Source organism: Chlorocebus sabaeus, chromosome X, assembly GCF_047675955.1.
Source record: "Chlorocebus sabaeus isolate Y175 chromosome X, mChlSab1.0.hap1, whole genome shotgun sequence".
Classification (NCBI taxonomy): domain Eukaryota; kingdom Metazoa; phylum Chordata; class Mammalia; order Primates; family Cercopithecidae; genus Chlorocebus; species Chlorocebus sabaeus.
This window is the reverse complement of record NC_132933.1, coordinates 80831069-80849605: the sequence shown is the minus strand read 5'-3', so window position 1 is coordinate 80849605 and position 18537 is coordinate 80831069. Positions and strand designations below refer to the sequence as shown.

Below are 18537 nucleotides of genomic sequence, written 5' to 3'. Positions count from 1 at the left end.
CCTAGAGACATTGTCTTCCTGAACAGTCGAATAAGATATTTGGTTCTTCGGTCCTTATTTCCAAGCTCCTGGGTGCTAGAAGGTTGCATTCACAGCCTAGTCTAGCTCGTGTGTGGCACCGAGTACGTTTGGGAAAGGAAAGCTAGATCAATGAAGTCAAACTATTCGGTCGGTCTTCGCTGGTTACCCGCTGGTGCGGGCGCGGGTGTGCTTGAATTTTTGTTTTTGTTTTTTTGGTAATTATGAAGAAAAAGTTTAAGTTAAAAAAAAAAAGGCAGAAAATAACTTCAACCATCAGAACTGGGAGTGGAGCTCCTCATGAGGACCGCGGCACACATCCTATACCGTACCTCACGTCCCCCCTCACGCAGACATTCCTTCTTTCACGCTCCAGCTCGCTCTTTTTACTCCTACTTCCCTTTCCCCCTCTCCCGGATCAAGCGTTAATCTGCGAATCTCTGACCGCAGAAGAAAAAAAAAAAGGTGGGTGGGGGGATCCCGAAGTAGCAGAGCTAGGAGGAGGAGGAGAAAAGAGGGGAGGAGGGGGAGGAGGAGGAGGAGCCCGGCGAAGCAGAGTCAGAGGGACTGGTGGCTCCGGCGAGTGTGCAGCCCCGGGGGAGCCGGCGCTCTAGGCGAGGAGCCCGTCAGTCAGCCTACCCGCCCGTCGTGTTTGGCGCCCGCACGCTCTCCGGCCTGCGCCCAGGGGCCTGCTACACCCGGAGCTGGGGCCGCCGCTCAGGGGCGCTCGGGCCAGGGGCGCCGTTCGGGGTGAGTCCGCCGCGCCGCCAAGCTGGTCCCCTGCGCCCGCGCCCGCGGCCGGGATGCCGTTCTACAGGCGCACGGTGGTACCCCAGCGCCTGTGCCCGCGCAACCCGCCGCAGCAACTGGCGGAGCTAAGCGACGTGAGCCACCTGGCCGCGCTCAGCCTCCTCCGGCAGCTCGCCGACCTCTGTGGCCACTCGTTGGCTCTGCTCGAGGACCTCGAGGGGCACCTGCTGGCCCTGGGACGCCGCACAGACAGCCTGTACCGGCGCACCGTGCGCCTCCGCCGCCGCCTTCCCTGCCGCCTGCTTGGCCCGGAGGAGGACGAGGAAGAGCTAGGTAAAAACGGCGCCCCGGTGGCTCGCGGCCCCGCGTCTACCCCGCCTCTGGGGGCGCCGGTCGGCGCTTAGCGCTGTGCCCACCCTCTCTCCGCCTCTCTCCGCCCCTCCCCTCCCTTCCCCTCCATTCGAGGAGTGAGGGGATCCCATTTCCCCGACCCCCGCCTCCGCCCCGCCTCCGCCCCACCGCCGCCCTACCGCTGGAACTTCCTGCTCTTCACCCGGTCGCGCCGTCCGGAGTGGCCCCGTGCCCTTGGGACTCCTGGCCCTGGGGTTGGTGGCCGCCTCCTGGGGATTTGGGTTGGGGGGGGACCCGCTGGGTCCAGGACGGCCTGGGCGATACTCCCCCCACCCGCCCACCTAGCCCCAGGTCCTCGGCGCCCCCCTCATCATCGCCGCGTCGGGAGCCAAATAGCCGAGCCGCTGGCTTCTTTGCTCCTGTCTAGGAGCTCGGCCACTTCAGAAAGCGCGCCGGAGCTGACCGCCACCTACGCGGCGGCAGGAACCAGCGGTGGTGCCTACTGGCTTTAAACCTGTGCAACTTCCCGCTGGAGCGTGGACGCGGCTCGCACTCACAGGAGTGTCTGAGCGCCCTCCCGCCTGCTTCTCTCCGCACGTTTTGGGCAGCTGTGCTGGGGAGTGGCTGGGAGCGGGGGAGGGGAGAATGTCCGGGGTTTCGCTGACCCCCTACCCCCTACCGCTAGGGTCCAGCTGCTATTTGCTGGAGAGAATCATTTAAAGAAGTTATCAGTTTCCTGAAGTGCATTCACTTTAGGAATCAGCCATGCCTGAGAAACACCGGATCCCAGTGGTGCCCTCACTGAGCACGCGGGACGTGTGAGAGGGTAGGGGGCTACACGAGCCCTTGTCCTTTACTGTTTTGGATCCCAACACTTTACATGGGGAGTCCTCTGTCTGTGGAAATGCAGTGCCCCTGAGAGTGTGGGCTTCTGCTCTGAGAGAGAGCTTCTGCTGAAAGCAAGGAGACTGAGTAGGCTGGAAATGCTGACTACAGCTAGGGCATGCCAGGTACCAGGGCCAATCGGTTCCTCCAGAAAGCTGGGGAGAGAAGTAGCAGTGTGGCCAGAAAGTTTCCGATGGAGGCAGAAGATGACTACTGGCTGATTTCTGAGTGCAAGCCTCCAGCTAACTTGGGAAAGAAATGCTTGGGTCAGCCCCTCTTCATTACACACCCCACCCCATCCCCACCCCTTCCAGAAGTACTGGAGTCAGGCCCTGGCACCTCTCTTCATAAAGGTCTCTGACCTCTGAGGTGGATGGCAGAGGCCTCTGGTGGAGATAAATGAACTGGATCCTATTAGAAAAGAAAGGTGGAAGCCACAGATGACTGCCAGATGGTATGTAGACGTTGGACCAGGAACCTCTGCATGGCAGGGGCTCAGTTTTTTGCTGGGGTCCCACTGATTACAGGATTAGTCTAGGGGAAATTTGATAAGTCAGCTTGAGGATTAGTTTTCAAAATCCCTACACAGTTTGCAGAGAGCCACCTACTGAGTTCAGTAGGGTAAGTTAAGGACAGTTTTTTCAACTCTACCTTCCTGTCCACTGAATTAGCGAGCCCTTTCTGTGGGAGGGAAGGCAGGGCTTCACCAAGTCACCTTTGGGACCTAACCCTCTCCAGTGATCTGCTAGGTTAGAAAGAGATGGCTTTATGCAATTGATAGCTTGCAATGGGGAGAAACAATTGTTAAGTTAAATTACCACTGGTTTGGCTTCTTGGCAGTTTTCAAGAATGGGAAGAGTGGCCATCTCTCATCCCTGGTGTGGTCTCTTGCCTTTGAGAATGTACGTGTCCCACGGCTCAGAGACACCCAAGGGACTGCTGCATAAATGGAACACAACTACCTTCTGTAAGTTGGTGAAAAGGTCTGATTTTCCATTTTCTGGTCTAATGCCCTACCCTAGACTCCCCTTGAAGTTCTCAGTGCACACTTTTCTCTTCAGGAGCTGTGATTGGGTAGCACTGAAATTAGGCCTTCTCAGCAATGGTCTGAACATAAGTGCCAAATGCAAAAAGAGTTGGGGAGCATAATCAGTGCACCATCTGGCCACTCCCTTGTTGCTCAGGCATAAGCTTCAACAGGGTGTTCAGCAAGCTGAATATTAGATTTTGACCGTAAATAAGTAAATAAATGAACATTGTCATGTCTTGCCCTTTTTTCTTCCCTATGCGTTTTCCTCCTAGGACTCCCACTCCCTTACTGACCATTTTGCTGGGGGTCAGCATTTTACCCTGCATATCCTCCATCTGTCTGGATTTCCCTCAGATTCTTCCTCTAGCTATTTATTCTGACCATGGGGCAGGAGAAACCTAGGAAGGTGGGAGGAAGGCTGGAAAGCAACATGGCCAGAGTGAATGACAGCTGACAGGCCAGCAGCATATAGCCTCCCTGCAGTGACAACTTGGCTGCCACTGACTGAGTAGTGGCAAGTCAGACTGGCCCATAGCCTGCAGGCTGGGCTGAGGCCCTGAGAAGCAGCAGGGGGAGGATCAAGAGAGGAGGATCGAGATGGAGGAGGAGAAAGTGGATACTGAAGAAGTTCAAGGTGCTTCTCTACACAATCACAATCATGGGTCATGCCCCCACCATCTTCAAGGTTACAGGGGTGGACTGGGCTAGGCTCGTTGCCTGGCAACATCCCCCCCAACTCCACTGAAGGCTGTTCTTTGGTAACTTGAACCCCTTTGAGACTGCCCTAAAAGCTCTTGTAACTGGTATGGTGTGGGGGATGGGGATGGAAGGAGGAGAGGGTAGACCACAGAACTGCAGAAGGCCCCTGTGGTTGTGGATCTGTGGCAGTTGCCACACCCTAGGCATGGCCCTGCCTATAAGTTGAGGTTTTCCCCACATCTGGTTTTGAATGTGTCCTGTTTTATTGCATCTGTGGTCTGTACGCTGGGTTCTTCATCTAAAAAATGGTATAGTCAAAGCCATTGGGAAATAGCTCCTTGCCTGCCACCATATGCTGAGTCAATCTAAGCTTTCCAACTCCTCCCTTGGAGATCTATATAATGTTTGTAGGTGCTTAGATGGTAATTACAAAAGCAATCAGGCCATCCGCCTAGGGATATAGTATCTCCTTTGCCATCAAGGAAGTCACTGAAGGGCTAGATAATTCTAGGTATGTTTAACAACACTGGAGAACTATCATGTTACACCAGCTCATGAACTTGCTGTGGGAAAGATGTTCTGTTGCTTCTTACGATTATTTTGGCTTGAATACAGCCAGTTGGGTCCATGGTGGAAACTCCCTCTTCATCTTTATATAAAATTCCTACCTCTTGATTTTCCAACTTTATGGCAACTCTGGCTCCAAATCAGAAAGGACAGCTGGTTTATTTGTGTTTAAATCATAATTCCAGTGTGAGGATAGACTGTTGTAAATCTATACGGAGATGAAAAAAATGAAAAAAAGCACCTCCAGACTGCAACGAGTTTGCCATTAGACGAGGTATTGTGGACCCTGAGTCTGACCGTCCTTGCTAATGAGGAGAAGAGATGGCCTCTTGAGTCAGATGGAGTGGGGAGGGTGGCAGGAATTTGGGGACTTGGAACAGGCACTCAGCCAGGGCTTACTTTGTCTCTGTCCTACCTTTCATCCCCAGAGGCTCTTGGGACAGAGCGTTGACAGAGTACGGAGGGGGAAGCAAACCCATTTTCTTTTCTCTTCCCACTCCACCCCACTTTCCATTTTCTTTTTAAATACCATGAAATTCCTGGTCTGCTTCATGTATTTCCATGTGTTGAAAACATCTTCCCTGGAAATTTGGATACCAAAATGTCCACTAGAATTTCTTCCACTTTAGAAAAAAGAAATGTAATCCTCTCTTTTTTTAGACACATGAACAGCTAAAGTGATAAAAGTGTCAGGATGTTGGAATAGTAGAGTAATAGGAGAAGATTCAACTTATGGCTCTTGGGCTCAACCTTGACCTTGATGAAACTGATTAGATTTAAGGAGGAGAGTGGTACGTTTGCATCATCTGTTCCTGTACCTCTCTGGTATGGTACCAACAATTCAGTCATTAACCACCATATGTGTCATAACACTTGACATTCCAGACCCAGAAAGGGGACGGTACCTGTCCAAAGGCACCCAGCTGGATCAAGACCTTCAGTAGTCATGAGTGCTGAAAAAATTTTAGTGCCTCCCCGTATGTAATTCCAAGTGAAAGCAATACTAAACCTGTAAATAAAAATGTTACTCTTTTTAAATGACTCAAAGCTCACATGGATGTTGAAATTAAAATATCTTACTAGATTCTTTCTCTGTTACTCTTTTTAAATGACTCAAAGCTCACATGGATGTTGAAATTAAAATATCTTACTAGATTCTTTCTCTCTTCCTCTCTGTCTTTTGTACCCCTGCTGTTGGTGGCCTAATCATGTATTTAATCTGCTGATATGGGAATGTGGTACCAGCTGGGTCACACAGGAGGTCCGTGACAGGAGGCCTCCACCTAGAAGCCATGCCTTCTGACAACCACACTAGTGCTCTGCCCTCTGCAGTGATGCTAAGTTCAAAGTCAGTTGTTCTTCGAGAGTCACTGTCTTGGCATTTTCTCTAGTTGGAACTTGTCCAGGATGAGAAATAACTCCTGTTACCTTTAGTAACTGAGGGCACCCTGTGGTTCTGTACTTGTGGCCGGGGGTGAGCTGAAGCTGGAGAGGAGAAAGGAAGGTCAAACTTATGTCATATAGAGAATAGGTGTGAGGCAACAGGCTCTCTTGTTAAGGCAAAACATAGCCTTCTTTGGATGGAAAATTGCTCCAGAAAAAGGATCTTCAGGTGGGAAAGGGTGGCTGGATAGTGACCCTGACACTGCCGCAATCCCTCTTGATCCTTCTGCCATCTTTATACCTGTTCTTCTCCCTTGTAGCTTTCAATCCACTTGTGGCCACTACTTGCCACACACCTGCATCCGGACTACTTTCTGTTATTCTTGTAGAGACTAGTTGGCATTTCAGAAGGCACCTTTTATTAAAAACCAATGGGAACAGGAAAGTAAAATTATTGCCAAAAATGCATTTAGCATACACGTTTACCGGGTATGGATTTCTTATCCTTCAGTGCTCAAGTAGCTTAACAGGCTCACTAGCTTTGCTGCTCTATTCCCTCTCTGAAGGTCTCAAATCATCTTTTCCTTAGATCATTATTTTCTAGCCTTGAAAAGTGGGCACAACTGCATCTGGGCCCTGTCTGACCTTTGTGCTGGGTGCTAAAGACCCAGAGGTAAATAAGATCCAATGTTACCCTTTGAGGAGCTCCCAAGCTGCAGAGGTAGGTGCCATCTCATTCCCCACCACATCAGCGTGTGGTCCTGAGTATCAGGTCTTATTTAGGTGGAGGTGAGCTGATAACCAGAACCAGGACCCTAGATCACATACCAGAAGATTCTTCTGCTCAGTTCGGTTTGGGGTCCAAAGATGGAATTTGGACTTTTAGAATCGGCTATGGTAAAAACAAAAACAAAAACCAATCTGTCATTCTGTTAGTGTTACTGTGAATTTAGCAATGCTTTTAAATGAATTTGCAGTTTTAAACATTATAATGTTATCTTCACGCATATGAAGAGTAGTGCTTATTCAGTCCGTAGACAATGCTTGGTGGATCTGCAAACTTACAGACTTCTTGTGATAGCTCTATGGTCCTCTAGAGTCCTCTACTCTCAGTTGGAAATCGCTGGCCTTCCTGGTTCAAGCTATCAGCTCTTCCCTGCTCTGTGGAATTCCATGATTTCACTCAAATAAGCCCTCATTGAAGTTTTCAAGTTAGAGTGCACAGGATGGCAATACCTTAACAGTCAAGACTACTTTAATAATGCCACGAACAGGAGGTATGTTTATTAAGTGTACAAGTGGTTTGCAGTAACGTGCTTTGTATGAGGTCATGTGCAAGACCACTAGGTATCAGTCAGTTAACTTGGGAGGTTTGAGCAGTTAGGCAGCCCTTCCACCCTCCCTCTCTCCCTCCCTCCCTCCTTTTCTGCCTTCCATTCCCTTCCTCCCTCCTCTTTCTAAAATGTAAGCTCCTCAATAAAATATAAGCTCCTTGAGGGTAGGAGTCTTTATCTGTTTTTATTCTTGTGTCTCCAGCTCCCAAAACAATGCTTGGCACCTAATAGGCACTTAATAAATACCTGTTAGATTGAATACCTTCTTTCTTTCTTTCTAGCCATTGCACACTTATTGAATACCTGACTCTGGGCCCTGCCCTGTGCTGGTTTCTGGGGATACAGAGTAGAACTAGGATGCAGGCCCACAGTCCAGTGGGGAGAGCAGTGAGCCGTAGTACTGTGGAGACAAGGTCTAGGCTACCGGGGCAAGGCAGAGGGGGCACACCTTACTCAGGACAGAGGCTGAGCAAAGCTTCCAGGAAGATGTGATGTCTGAGTTCTGAAGGATGATCTGGAGCTGGCCGTTGAAGATTGAAGAGGGCGGGGGAGGGAATTCCTGGCTCAGGAAGTAGCCTGTGCAAAGCCCTGGATATGTGAGAGAGCTGGTGTGGGGGAGGAATTCACTGCCAGTGATTCAGGAGGAGAGGGAGCAAGGCACCTCCTGACTCAGAATGAGCCCCCAGGGTGGAGGTGGGGTGGGGAGTTCCTCACATCCTGTTTGTTTGTTAGGGAGTTGGATATGAGGGTCTTGAGAAGTTTAAAATGCATGGTTCAAATGAAGTTGTAATATTAACTAACTGTGGATTTTCTTTATCTACATTCAAGTTTTCATTATCCTTGGGCAGATGAGACCCAGTCAACCTCGGCTCCTTCATGCTTTGCAGGGCGAGGCCCTGGGCCCCTCTAAAAAGGCCAGACAGAGCAGGAGGGGCTCCGAGCCACAGTGAGAAAGAGAGAGAAAGCAAAAGTCTACCTGCCTGTGTGTCCCTGGCTGTGTATCCAGTTGCACTCCAAAGCTAAATGTATTATTTATGCCCCTGCTTTTCTGTGAGTGGGGACATTTGAGGCTTGACGGTATCTTTTATTATTATTTTTCTTTCTGAATAGCATGGATTCTTCAGAATCGTCTGTAATTCATCAAGGGGAAAATCAGAATTTTTTTTTTTTTTTGGAAAATTGACTCAAGGAGATGAGTTTTAAAAATGTATCTATCAGCTGTTTTAATTTTGACTGGAATCCTTTGCTTCTGAGAACAGTGTAATTAGCTGCCTGACAATTTATAGCCTGATCCCCAGTAACTGAAAAATACCAGACTCAAATTATTTCCCCAGACTAGGAGGCCCGGAGGTGACTGAGGTCTCCTTACGTTAACATCCTTGGTCCTTGGGAGCTGAAGGCGAGGGCAGTTCTCTGCCCTTGCAGGAGGTGGTATCTCCGTGTTGTCAGCAAGACAGGCCTTGTTGTTATACACTGAGTGTCTCCTTTGACTCAGTAATTCTACTTCCAGGATTTTATGCTAAAGAAATAATCAGATATTGGGGGGAGCGGGAAATGTGCAGGGAATCCCCACTGCATTTTTTGGTTGTTTGCATTAGCCAGAAAAAGGAAAATAACTTAAACATTCAATAATAGAGGAGTGGTTATATAAATTTTCCTAGGTCTATGTGATAGACTAATATACAGCCATGAAAAGCTATGCTCTAAATGAATTACAAGGCTACATGGAAATGCACAAAATAATGCTAAGTAAAAACCAAAGACAAAATTTACTGTGTACAATATCATCTAAAATAGAACACCCACATAGACACATACACATAAGAGGAAACTGGAGAAACCTATGCCAAAATGTTGACAATGATTATCTCAGGGTGATGGGATTATGGGGATGAGTGGTATTATTTTCCTTCTACCATTCTGTATTTGTCAAAATTTCCCAAATCAACATCTATTACTTTTGGTAAATAGAAAAGACAATGGATGACATGTTAAGGAAAAGGATCTTTGGATTTGGAATCGTCAGCTTCCAGGTGAAGTCCCACTTGCCCAGCACCTACTAGCTGACTCTAGTGTCTCTGAGGCACAGTTCCTCTTCTGTAAAATGGGGTTAAACACTACCCAGTTCACAGGGTTGTTGTGAGGATCCAAAATAATGTATGTATTAATGAAATGCCTGGTGCCTATGCTGCAACCATGCATACCATCACTAAATACTAAGAAGGTGAAATTCCACGAAGCCTGTTGAAATCCCTGGATGGGGGTACTGTCAAGATGAAATTATAATAAGAATGTTCCTAGACAGTTCCAAATTGCAGCCATTCTTCCCTTTTCCAGAATATGTAAAGAATGTTTGTGTGCCCACGGAGGAGCCACATCTAGCTTTTGAGGCTGTCAGCTCATCTTTCCCAACCCAAGGATTTTCCTTTCCTCTGACTCCTCCCTTCATTCTCCCCCACTGACATCTGTTCACTGCCTCACCAACCAAGGGAGAAAACATTCTTTGGAACTGAAGCTGAGGCACCACCAAGAATCATGGCAGCTATGACATGTTTATTGTCACAGAGAATGTATGGTGCTGGCTGACCACAGAACCTGCCAGGCTGGGCTGCCAAGGAGGGGCTTGAATGAAGCAGCAGAGGATGGATGCAAGCCGCACAGCCAGGCAGCGTCCCCTGCCTTTGGGCAGAGCTCTTGTCCAAGTGTCTCGCTGGCTGTCTGTTTTCTTCCCCTTGGGACGTCTGCATGGCTCCTGGTTGAGCTCACCAGTTTTACAGAACCAGCCTGGTTTATGGGTGAAGAAACACCTTCTCACAGAACTTATGGGACCTAAGCGTGTTTCAGTAAAGTACTGGGCAGTTTGCCTGAGGGCCCAGCATGCCTAACTCTAACCAGCATGGATACGAAGCAAGGAAATCCTGAGCTCACAGCCAGGCAGCCTCAAGGACATAAGCACACCTCAGCAGTGTCTACAAGATGCCCTGGCCACCAGGCAATCCAGCCATCTCCCTGGGTAGAATCCTTCACACTGCATGTCTGATTGCGTTTTTCATTTTTTAATTACAGCCATAGACTCATATAGACTCTGGCTGCCAATTCAAAGCACCTAGAGAGATTTTTTTAAATTTGTTAATGTTTTGCTACATTCTTAATAATTATACAAAATCATTATGTACACCAATAGATATTATTGACCAAGATATAGTGATGCTTAAAATAGAGTCCTCTGTAATCAGTACAACATGTTGGTAAAATTTACCCTAAATGTTAAAAAAAAAAAAAAAAGTACTAATGCTGTGGCTCCATTCCATACCAATAAATCCAGAATTTCTGGGGGACGAGGCCCAGGAAACAGTACTATTTAAAAGTTCCCATGTGATTCTACCATGCAGCTTAGGTGAAGAACCCCTGTTATAAATGTTAAAGCTGGGAGAGAACCAGTTTCCCGACTTATTTGAACACGCAATCCTTTACAAATTATATTTGTGGATAATGAGCATGAACTATGATGTAGACTTAGATCAATGTGACAAAAAAATGGTCTCACAGATGAATTAATTGTAAACAGTAATAACACAAGGTTAAGTTATATATATATATATATATATAGTTTTTGTTTTTTTTGAGACTAAGTCTTGCTCTGTCCCCCAGCTGGAGGGCAGTGGTGCGATCTCAGCCCACTGCAACTTCCGCCTCCCGAGTTCAAGTGATTCTCCTGCCTCAGCCTTCCTGAGTAGCTGGGATTACAGGCACCCGCCACCACGCCTGGCTAAGTTTTGTATTTTTAGTAGAGACGGGGTTTCACCATGTTGGTCAGGCTGGTCTTGAACTCCTGACCTCGTGATCCTCCCACCTTGGCCTCCCAAAGTGCTGGGATTACAGGTGTGAGCCACAGTGCCTGGCCAATATATTATTCAACATTGTAAGAGAACATAGGGGTTGGGTGCGGTGGCTCATGCCTGTAATCCCAGCACTTTGGGAGGCCGAGGCTGGTGGATCACCTGAGGTCAGGAGTTTGAGACCAGCCTGGCCAAACATGGTGAAACTCTGTCTCTACTAATAATACAAAACATTAGCCAGGTGTGGTGGCGCATGCCTGTAATGCCAGCTACTCGGGAGGCTGAGGCAGGAGAATCGCTTGAACCCGGGAGTTGGAGGTTGCAGCGAGCCAAGATTGCGCCATTGCACTCCAACCTGGGCGACAAAAGCAAAACTCCATCTCAAAAAAAAAAAAAAAAAAAAGAGAGAGAAAACTAGGAAATTAGAAACATGAAACCATTTTATTTTATTAATAAAAAGGATAAATATATGGTGAGGTAGAGTAAAACATCTTTTATTTTACATATTTTGGTTATAACGTGTCATCAAAACCCACTAACATTTTAAACAAGAACAGCATTTTTGTTTTCTTACGTCACTGCCACTTAATATCACCTATGATGTTACTGGGTTGGATCCCTACACCAGGTCAATCTCAATTTATTTTTTTTTGCAACAGAATGTAACAACTCCACTATGCACAAGTTCGTCAGAGTATAGGCAAGAGGAAAGAAACTTCCAGGGTGTAATACTTAATGTTCTGAAATAGGCTGTGCCAGAAATTCCAAAGAGAAGTTGGAATGGTTGCCTCCAAATCAATGTCTAGATCAGACTCTGCTTTTCCATGTTCTCTGATGTGGCACACTCTTTCATGCAGCTAGATTATTGTGTTAATAATATGGCGTAAGAGTGAAATGTATTATCCACATTTGTATTTTGTATTTGTATCCACAAATATAATTGTAAAGGATTGTGTGTTCAAATAAGTCAGGAAACTTTGGAGTGATCTCTCCCAGCTTTAACCATCTATAACAGGGGTTCTTCATTCCACTTGCACAATAGAATGTATAAACGTATTGAGTACTTTTGATACCATTTATACTTCAACAAATGCAATGCAGAAGAAAGTGTATTTATCTTTTTTCCCTTCACGATCCCAACAGAAATAGTTTTAGAGTATGGATCTAGGCCAACACTCACCTAGAGAAAGGAAGAGGACTGGGGCAAAGGGATCTCTGGGTAGGTAGGTGGCTGTGTGTTTGGATTTCCAGTGCAGAACCTCTCTTGTGGCTATTTTGCGGTCCTGAGACATCCACTTATGTGACCCTGTCAGCAGCCCCCCGGGAAATACTAGGGCAAGGGGGACAAAGGGAAAGGGAGAACTATGGGGGGCACTTTTGGCATCCCTCCATAGTGTGATCAGAAAGGGGAGATGCTAAAGGTAACCCCTATAGTTTGCCTCCCAAGCGATACTGTACATCAAGGATGATAAATAAGACATCAAGAATAGGCTGTAGCTGGGAGAGGTGGCACAGCCCTGTAGTCCCAGCTACTTGGGAGCCTAAGCAGGAGGATCCCTTGAGCCCAGGAGTTCAAGGCCAGCCTGGGCAACATAGGGAGAACTTGACTCTATTTAAAAGAAGAAAAAGAGGCTTCAGCATCTCCAGAGGAATCTGTTTAAGAAGGCTGAGAAGGCCGTGTTCAGGAAGAGTTCCACTCGAAATGCTGAAAATTGAAGAAAAGATTCAGTACTGAAGAGTGGGGAACATTCCAGCTCCCAGGAAACTTACCCGTTAAGAAAACTCATTTCTTGAGGATTTTGGATAGCAAAGCCTCCCTGTATTCCAATTTCCAGCCTGTATTACCTCTTGGAATAAAGAGTTACATAAGTTTACTCCCTGTTGCAAAATAACCCAATGAAATCTTTTTTCCCATAATTCTGAGTTAATGAAAATGGTAGATTTAGGAAACAAATGTTATTGGCTTGCACAGAGGTTTTATATTTTGTGCCTGTAGCTTCCAGACTACCTGATGCAAGTGGGGTGTGGGGTCATGAGGGAATGGGAAGAGCTAGTGAAGGAGAAGGATCTCTTTGTCCTGTTAAACATTTATTTCACTCTCGTAAGATGCCAGAGGGAGCTGGTAGAAATTTGGCAAGCAGGTGTCCCCTCCAGGTAGAAGGATGGCAAAGGGTGCTTTCCTTGGGTGGATTAATTAGGAGAAGCCACTCCTCTGGGTGGACCAATTTTAAAAAGTCACGCTTTCTGGGCACAGTAACTAAATAAAGGTACTTCTTCCTCCATGTGCAGTCAGACAAGACATTGGGCTTGGCTGAATTGTGTCTCCAACTTGAGACCCCTTTGCAGGGTACAACTCGCACAACAGTATGAGCGGTCCTGTAGTGCCAGGTGACACCAGCCACCAGGTATACAGAAATATGTCAGTGATATACCCTGTTCTTGGATAATTTATAGGACAGCCCCTCTAAATCCCCCACTGGCTTTAACTTGCCCCATCTGCTGCCAGCTCCACCCTTCCTGTGTCCCTGCTGGCAGAGTTATTCTCTATGGTGATGAAACATCCACCCTCCAGATGCCCGGGCTGCAGGCTGCTGTTTGACGTGGCTGTGCTGCTCCTGTCTGGGGACCCGGGCTAAATGTCTGCTTTCCACAATGAACAGCCAGAGTTACTGGTTAATTGTGGTGGCTCATTGCTTCTGGGTTCTAGATGGGAAAACATGGAAATCATTTAACACTTCACTATGACTTTAAAACTTTTCTGTGTTCTGTTTAAATGTGCTTTGAAATGGTGAGTTTGGGTGTAGCTGAGATACTTCTCCCCTTTAATTTTCCTGTTCTTTAATAAAGGAAAGCAGTTTATCTTTCATCTGGTGATTTAGAGCTGACTCTGAGGGGTAATTCCTACCCCACTCATTGTACTATGACTTTGCCAGGCTTTTTGCCAGGTGTTGGTGATATCAAAGTGATAAGACTTACCTTTTGCTCTTCAGTCTTAGTATTTAGTTGGGGAGACAGCATGGAAGAAGACAACTTTGCTGCAGACCTCGCTACAGACCCTTTCACATAGGGTCCAGTGTGAAAAACACAGAGTACTGAGGCAGGGAAGGTTTTCATAGCCTTTTCCTCTCGTGTCTTCCTGAAAACTCTTATTCATTCCCCCAGACTTCTATTCAGGCATTTCTTCCTGTTTATGGCCCTCTCTGACTCCCTTCACTGTGTTCCTGCTATGCTTTTTTCACTATGTTCCTCCAGGTAACCTACCCTGTGGGTAGGAGGCAGAGACTGCCAGTATGTATTGACCATTTTTGAATTCATGTTTATTTCCTTCTTTTACCACCTCTTGAAAGTAATATGACCCTCTTCTTTAGAACTTGAAAGAACACCCTGGCCATCCCTTGGCCTTAGATAAACTGGAAGCTAGAAGTTAGAGGTCTCTTCCTAGGAGAATTGAAGCCCATCTTAAAGGTTGTGAGGATTTGGAAACAAGGTAGAACTATTGAGGCCTTGTGATCCCAGTACATTTAGATGAGTATAAACAGTTCCTTATAGCTCAAGGGAAATCAGAGTTACATTCGATGGTTGTAGGCTAGTGACGGGCCTTTGAGAGTAGAAAGAGCCCTGATTATCAACTTGGCTTACTTTGCTAATTTTGCCCAATGTAAGCCCAATTCAGTATTTGCTAATGGAGTAATTTTTGGTGCTGAGTCTCTGTTTTCTGTTTGTCAGGAGGATCGGATGAAAGCCTGTATGGGAAAAGGCTTTGTAAACAAAAAATCACCCCCCCCAAATGTTAAGTATTACCATCTTTTAGGGGCAAGGATAGTGGCTGACTCATTCCTCTTTCTTCAAAATCTAGTTTGGAAGTAGGCACACTGTGAATGTTTGTTGAATGACTAACTGGCCTAGTAAGAGATGGGTTTTTGTATTTCTTTAAACCTCTGCATATTATCTAATAAATCTGCTATATTAGTTAATGCCTACCCTTAGCTTTTTTTGGTAATTTTTGCCATTACCAACACTGTGAACCTCGTAACACCCAAGAGGTGGTTATTGACTCCTAGATACTTTGCCTGCAATAGGATATACCACTGCCAAATTGACAGTGGTGTCTGGGCTGAGGCCTTTTGTCTTAAGAGCTTAGATTTCCCACCAGACTCCTCGAGGGTTGTATTTTATTCCTGTCTGTGTTCCCCCACTGCCCTGGTATGCAGTAAGTGCTCAATACATATTTTCTGAGTGACTAACAGGGAGAGGGAGTGGCATGTTTTTGCACTTCTATTTGGCCAGTCAAATAAACTCCAGATAGCAGAAAGTGACAGATGTCACAGCTAGATCACCCTCATCTTACTTTTATACTTGAGATGACCCTCCTTTTCTAATTTAAAAAACCTTTGGACAAAGACCCATGTTTTTATTGTTACCTTTAAGAGCTTTCTATGTGCCTGAAAATATGTACATCATTAATTCATTTTATCTTCACAGTGATTGCATGAAATAGTTACCATTATTATCTCAATTTTCTTGATAAGGAAACAGGCTCAGAGAAAAGTAAACAATTTAGAGTTATGGAGTAAGTTGAACATCCAGAATCTGAATGCCCGCCCATATTCTCCATCACAATCAATGGGGAATAGATTTTACTGAAAGCAAGGAGCAGAAAATAAATATGTTTTTACCACCATCAGGGAGGCGATTTTGTTCAATGCACTGAGTTGGGATAGGATTCGATGGAGGGCTTTCTCGTAGATTGCAGGAGATTCAGCAGGAACTTATCTGGTGAGATTAAAAAGAATCAAAATTTCTAGGGGGGCACAGGGAGAAAAAACAGGAAATTGAATTTTCTCTGTGAAATTAACTAGCATTTTTGCCTTTCTTTCTAATTTATGAAGCTCTTTTGCATTTGTTATCTCATGTGATTCCCATGACAGCCCTGTGAGTTATTACTTCTATTTGAGAAATGAAAAAAATAGACTCAGAGATATTAAAACTGACCTACCCACAGTGGCAAGTGGGAAGTGAAAACCAAGAAACAATTTGCACTGTTTTAGGTGGTGGAGATACAGGAGTGAACAAGACAGGCCAAAATATTTGTCCTCGTGGAACTTACTAGGTAGATAAACTATGATTTATTTCTTTTCAATTGCCCTCTGTCAAGTAATAGATATTGGTTTTAGTTTTCAACCTTAACTGTATTTTAGAATCACTGGGCACACTTTGAACAAAACATTGATGTGTGTGTGTGCACACACACTCAAATTTTAAACCTGCTCTAGGGGGTTTTAGTGTGCAATCAAGCTCAAGAACCATTGGTTTAGAGCAGTGGTTTTCAACCTTGGCTGTTAATTAAAATCACCTTGAGAATATATATATACATACACCGATGTCTGGGCTTTACCTCTGAGGCTTATTAAATTAGAATCTTTGTGGTTGTGTCCAGACACGTATAGTTTTAAAATGTGCCTCCTCAAATGGTGCTACTGAGTTCAGGGTGTGGAGTTTACATGAAGCATTTGAGATAAAGAATAGCTTGGTCCCATTTCACAGACTGTGCCCCTCACCTCTTGAGCATATGAATCATCGGTCCTTCATTCTTGCAACAAAGTGTTTATTGAGTACCTGCTGTATCTCTGGCGAGTTCCTTCTCTTTCCTGGGTCCTGATTCCTCCCTTTGTAAAATGAGAGACTGGGATGTCTCTGAGACTTATTGCAGCTCGGTCTATAATTCTACAAATGAGAGTGGGCTGGGAACATTAATGGCTCAGAGGACCTACTCTTGGAGACCCAGGTTAAATTATTTGTCTTCTTGACAGTACTGTATGCTTCATTTGAGAGACAGAAATTCATGAAATTCCAAAAATGTGTGAGCAAGCCTTCTCTCACTAAGCAGTTTGTCCACAAGGAGCAGATGGACTCTTCTTCCTTCGTCTCATTCACCATCTTGCTGACCATCGGGTTGGCAGCACAAATGTGCATATGAGGGCCGGATTAGAGGGAAGGACTCAATGGGGTCAGGCTGTGAAAGTCAGCCAGAGGGAAGAAGAACCAAAAATGTGCCTTGAAGATCAAAAGCACCTGGAGCAGCAGAAAGCGAGCTAGAGGAAAGCAGCCTACCACTTGGCCTAATTTTCTTTGCACCTAGAGTTGGTCTAACACTGGCAGAAGACAGATAATAAGGATAACTGTTGAGAGGTAGCAGAGTTAGCACAGCAGTGAAGTGCTTGGGCCTTGGGGCTACCCTCCCTGGGTTTGAATCCCTCACTCTACTACTTGTTTTCTTTCTTTTTTCTTTTTTTGAAATTGAGTCTTGCTCTGTGACCCAGACGGGAGTGCAGCAGTGCAATCTCAGCTCACTGCAACCTCTGCCTGCTGGGTTCAAGCGATTCTCCTGCCTCAGCCTCCTGAGTAGCTGGATTACAGGCACCCACCACCACGCCTGGCTAATTTTTGTAATTTTTTTTAGTAGAGACGGGGTTTCACCATGTTTACCAGGCTGGTCTTGAGCTCCTGATCTCAGGTGATCCACCCGCTTCTGCCTCCCAAAGCGCTGGGATTACAGGCCTGAGCCACTGCACTCAGCTCTACTACTTGCTTTCTTTATGACCCTTGACAAGTAGCCTGACATCTCTTTGCATTAGCTTCTCTCTGTGTAAATTAGGGATCATTATAATAATAGTACCTACGTCATAGGCATGTTATGAAGATTATAATGCCTGGCAGGCATTAAATATTTGTCACACAAAATTTATAAGTAATACTTCTAAGTGTTTAGCACTTTACTTGTATTTGCTTCTTAATCTTTGCTTTATTTGAAACAGGTACTATTTTCCCAATTTTATAGATGAAGAAATCCAGGCATGGGGATGTTGTCACTGTGGCATTAACTAAGTTAGTAGTCACTGCAAAAAATGAGCTAACTAGTAAGCCACAGAGCCAGGACTTGACCCTGGGGGAATTGATTCTTTAGTGCCTACTCAACTGCAGGATTGTATAGGACTGTACACAGTCATTATCTTAGGCTTGATACCTGAAGATAAAGGAACTGAATTGGGCCTGGAAATGCTGAAAAGGGGAAAATATGGGTCTCACCTAGAGGAGCTGACTCTGTGGGTGGGGACAGCAGACATATGCATAAGAAGATTGCAATAAAAGATGCTTTGTGCCTAATGTCACGGGAGTTCAAAGTGACCAGTGACAGCTTTGTTGTGATGCTTGGCTTTGGACTGGACCCTTGATGGACATACGGAGTGTGTCCTGGGCAAGGGGAGCTGCATGAGCAAAAGTAAAGAGGTAAGGCTGTGGATGGCATTTTTGGAGTTGGGGAAAGCACTGTTTCCCCTCTACCATATGGTATAGAAGCCTGGGGTGGCCCCTCAAACTTGGTGCCAAGGTTGAGGGGCACCCGGTACTACTGGGCCTCTTTTTAGGACCCCATGGAAGCAGATGGTACAGAAGCATAAACTTGGGCTGTCATAGGTGGTTTGGACATCCAGTCCAAACCCTTCATAGCATAGATGGGGAAACTAAGACCTGGAGAAATGAAAGACTTAGCCCCAGCAAGCCAGCAGCAAACTATGGAAGGTTTTGTCAGGCCAATATTTCTGCCATGCAGTGATGCGTAAGAGAGCCTGGGCCATTTCCTGGAGATATAATTGAATAGCACACAAATCTACTCTAGTACCCA

At 45.9% G+C, this 18537-nt stretch overlaps 1 protein-coding gene across 1 annotated transcript in view; it reads left to right on the top strand.

Moving 5' to 3' along the window:
- Window positions 1–612: 612 nt before the first annotated feature.
- NHSL2 (NHS like 2) overlaps window positions 613–18537 on the top strand; it is a 241104-nt gene continuing 223179 nt past the window's right edge. Inside the window, exon 1 of the mRNA XM_037988918.2 lies at window positions 613–1101. Within this exon, the coding sequence (XP_037844846.1) occupies window positions 822–1101 (280 nt within the window). The 5' untranslated portion in view covers window positions 613–821. The remainder of the gene's footprint in view (window positions 1102–18537) is intronic.